Raw genomic sequence first — 4,622 nt, forward strand, 5'->3', positions numbered from 1 at the left:
ATGAAAATAAATATATTTTTCAATACAAGTACATTCAAAAATAGATCACACAAATGTGTACTTAGTTAGCTCTAGGTGGGAAGATAAAGGGGGTCAATAAACCCAAACTTGAATTTAAGTGAATTTGATTTTGCATTTTTTGGAAAGACCTTGTGACCACAAACTTTACCTAGGATTAGACAGGTAAAATGGATTGTGACAAAGAGAGGCAATACAAGGATTAATGTACAAATCAACATGGATAATTTAGGCAATATTATATCACGTTCATTCATATTGGGAGGTTTAATATCCCAAAAATGAGGGTACAATATATTGCTTATCAGTGAAAATAGGGGGTTTTTAAATTCGGGCTATGAAAAATGCAATATCTGGCAAAAATAGGGGGCTTTAAATCCAGCCCATGTATTGGGAGGGGGTGACAAAAAAGGAGTTTAGGGCAATATCTTTTGAAAATAGGGGGAATTCTTTAGTATGCCATGAACGCACGTACTATAACCTAGGTTCACTAAGTGAAGCCCCTGTGATTTTCCTGTACATTTGACTTATTTATGTATTATCCATGTTGATGTGTTGTAGGAAATACCGTGTGACCACAAACTTTACCTAGGATTAGACAGGTAAAATGGATCATAACAAAGAGAGGCAATACAAGGATTAATGTACAAATCAACATGGATAATACATAAATAAGTCAAATGTATAGGAAAATGTGCAAATAAAAGTAAGATATATCATTAAGCAAAGGATGATAAAATTAATGAGCCTAACTTTACACAAGACTACCTTATTTATTACCATGTATGAATACCAAAACGTTACCTCAAAATAAACACAAACCTAAATAGAAAAAGACACCATACACAAAATATCCCACATTTATATAATAATTCTCAATAATCATATCGATTTTATAATAAATATAATTATATAAGGATATATATGTAATCTAAAACACCACGTATTCTTCTCCATGATGATAGATTACTCGACATCGAATGAAAACTACACACAATTTAATCTAAAAATTTGCTCAATAATTAATAACTAATTTTATAAATATTAATTAAAAATCTAATAATTAATATATCTTAAATACATTCATTTAAAAAGTGTTAAAATATAAATACCAAAACACCAATATTTAATATATAAAAAATCTATGCTAGTCATAATTCACAAGTGTGAACCAAATCAATAGATATATTTAAAACATCCCTCCAGCTGTAACTAAAATTAAATTATTTAATAATAACTACATTTTACTTTTGAGTTTTATAAAATACTTGAAGACATGAACAGTACTAATAATTAAATCTTACTTTAGCAGTTACGCAAAATTGATCACTTGTTATGCAGTACGATCATAAAAATCTTTAATGGGATTAAATGCAAATGTGGAGTTTTTAATTATTATTATTATTATCAAAGCTGATTACACGTGTGGATTCCAGTTACCTAAACATCTGTTATTTTTAATTTCATTTTTTCAACATAACCAACCCAAAGAGAACGCTGACGTATCAAAAACGTCAAAAATAGACGGAGTTGCACGTGGGTTAAGTGGTGGAGCACTTAGTCTTGAAGCTCCACTCAATACGTGGGCTCAATAGAAGTTGGTCAAAAAAGCTCATCAGTTGAAACTGGGAATATCGGGCTTACTCAGAAGACAAAAAAGAAGTGGCTTTGAATGGAACACTGGTATGATCATTTTGCAACTGTATTTTGAAGGGTCGGTCATATTGGAGACCAGCAGAACCCATTTTAGGTGCAGCTTGTATCTGAGACAGAGGAATTAATTTGTAGGGAGGATCAGTTAATCTTTTATGCCAGGAAGGCCGGACCAGAGTCTCCAAAATGAGTTTTTTTCTTGCTTTCTTGACATTTTATGCTGCTACTTGTGTAGCCCCTGGTAAAGGAGAAAGCAGCCTCAGCTTTAGTTTTCCTTCCTTCGACAACTCTCATGTCGACCATATTAAGCTCCTGTATGATTCTTACTTTCAGCAAAGCGGTGATGGGAATCTCATTGAACTCACCACAGATCGAAGCGGCAAAACCTACAGCGTCGGCTGGGCTGTTTTTGACAAATCCATTCCAGTGTGGAACAAATCTTCAGGGGCTCTGGCAACCTTCTCAACTCACTTTGAATTCAGAATCAATCCATCTGCGAGCAACGAGTTCGGGTCAGGGGGAGGCATGGCCTTTTTCATGGCGCCGCTTGATTTTCAGACACCGGTGCTCTCTGCAGGTAAATGGCTCGGCCTTTTCAATTCATCCACAATAGACAATCCGAGGAACCAGATAGTTGCAGTGGAGTTCGACACGGATAAAAATTCCCATGATCCGGATGACAATCATGTCGGAATCGATGTAAATACAGTGGTTTCGGAGAAATATTATTCGGTGGTTAATGGAAGTCTGAAAGACGGGAAAAGATGGGACGCCTGGGTGGATTATGATGGGCGGGTGAAGAAGCTTCAAGTATTTCTGTCACGTAATGCTTCGAAATCAGCGGCCCCTGTGTTGAGCTATGACATAGATCTGGCCAATTTTCTTCCTGAAAATGTCATGGCAGGCTTCTCGGCTTCGACTTCAATGGGAACAGAGAGCCATGCCCTGGTCTCATGGAATCTCACCTGCAAAACCTCCTGGAATGCTTCCTTTCTCAGTCTTGCGGATCAGGGGAAAGGAAAATCGAAGCGGAAGGGTTTTAAAAGTGTTCTGATTGCTGTAATCATCGCCACCGCTGCCATTTTCTGTGGCTTCACATTCGCTGGGGTTTGGCTATGGCGGCGTAGAAGGCACAGGAGGCGGACAAAAACAGAGCGCGAGACTGAAATGGCACTGGACGAAGAGTTCACCCAAGGCCCGCGGAAGTTCACATACGCCGAGCTGAACGCCGCCACCAGACATTTCAGCGAGAGTGAAAAGCTGGGACAGGGGGGTTTCGGATATGTGTACAGAGGGGTTTTTCCGGGCACGAATGAAATTGTGGCGGTGAAGCGGATTTCTGAGGCATCGAAACAGGGCAAGAAAGAATATGTAGCAGAGGTCAGCATAATCACTCGGCTAGGGCACCGTAACCTGGTCCAGCTCTTGGGATGGTGCCATGAAAGAGGGGAATTGCTTCTGGTCTATGAATACATGCCAAATGGAAGCCTGGACAAGCGTATTTTTGAGTCAGGCGCTCTGGATTGGAACCGCAGGTACAATATAGCATCCGGCATAGCCTCTGCTCTGGTTTACCTTCACGAGGATTGGGACCAATGTATTCTGCACAGGGACATCAAGTCCAGTAATGTGATGCTGGATTCCAATTTCAATGCAAAATTAGGGGATTTTGGCCTGGCCCGGCTTGTGGAGCGCGATACAGAGGCGTTTTCTCACACCACAGTAGTTGCAGGAACCCTAGGTTATTTAGCCCCGGAATGCGTGATAACTGGGAAATCGACTCCTGAATCGGATGTTTACAGCTTCGGCGCAGTTGCTCTGGAAATTGCCTGCGGAAGAAGGGCTTTGGACCAGAGACTGAGAGAAAATTACAGCATGAGGCTTGTGCAGTGGGTCTGGGATTTGTATTCTCAGGGTAGGGTTTTGGATGCGGCGGCCGAAAGTCTGCGCGGTGAGTTTAACAGAGAAGAGATGGAGAGATTGTTAATGGTGGGACTGTGGTGCTCTCATCCTGATCCCGAAGGCAGGCCTTCCATGAGGCAGGTCGTCAAGGCGTTGAGATTCGAAGAGACTTTGCCAAATATTCCGACGACCATACCTGTACCTGTCTTTTTTTACGGCCATCCTGTACGGCCCAGCGATGTGTTGTCCACGACCTCTTTGTACGGGACTAGTAGTGACCGGTCGCAGCCGGTTTCCACAGTTGTACCGCGCTGAGATTCAGCGTATGATAGTCTGACCGCCACCCTGGCGTTTAACCACTGTTTATAACTCGCAGTCTGCCCACAGGATTTGATAAACGGCGAGAGGTCGGTAGGTGGTTAGATTGAACTCAAGCAATTTTTTCATTGTAGTTACCTGCTTTAGCTGATTAGGTATACAGTTTGTATGTAATTCTATATGAGAAAGTTCCAAACTATTTATGATTTTAAAAGCGCGCCAACCAATTTTTGTTTCTTTCGGTGGCTTTTTCGAGACTGCATTTTATATGGAGTTTGATCTGATCTAAAAGCTCTGAAATCTTTTGTTTCGTATTCTATCGAAGAAAACAGATAATAAAAAATAAGCAGCCATCGAAACGAGGCTGCGAAGAGGGGAAACCTTAAAACTCTAGAAAAGAAATATGATAACCATCGGCCGTCTGTTAAAATATGGAGGACCATCTTTGAGCTTTTGTACCAATATATATAATAAGAAGGAATACAACTGAATCATTATGTTGAGTATATATGTAAGGCATGACTGATTCAGCTCATCTAACAAAGTAGCCTTCATATTTATACTAATGTATCGTTGATTTGAAGCTGAGAGATTTGTACTTTGATTTGTTATCTAATTATAAAAGTAGAGCTGCGATTCAAGGAAGATGTTAAAGTTCATAATTATAGTCTTATATCAAAATTAGAATTGGAAAAAATAAGTGAACATTTCAATTTTTCATATATGCAATT

At 39.7% G+C, this 4,622-nt stretch overlaps 1 protein-coding gene across 1 annotated transcript; it reads left to right on the forward strand.

The window, feature by feature from the left end:
* The first annotated feature begins 1,596 nt into the window (after positions 1-1,596).
* LOC131042687 (L-type lectin-domain containing receptor kinase IX.1) lies at positions 1,597-4,128 on the forward strand. Its single transcript, XM_057976011.2, has one exon. The coding sequence runs from the start codon at positions 1,858-1,860 to the stop codon at positions 3,886-3,888; it is 2,031 nt and encodes a 676-aa protein (XP_057831994.2). The 5' UTR covers positions 1,597-1,857; the 3' UTR covers positions 3,889-4,128.
* Positions 4,129-4,622: the final 494 nt, after the last annotated feature.

The sequence above is a fragment of the Cryptomeria japonica genome, chromosome 5 (assembly GCF_030272615.1).
Source record: "Cryptomeria japonica chromosome 5, Sugi_1.0, whole genome shotgun sequence".
In the NCBI taxonomy this organism is placed as follows: domain Eukaryota; kingdom Viridiplantae; phylum Streptophyta; class Pinopsida; order Cupressales; family Cupressaceae; genus Cryptomeria; species Cryptomeria japonica.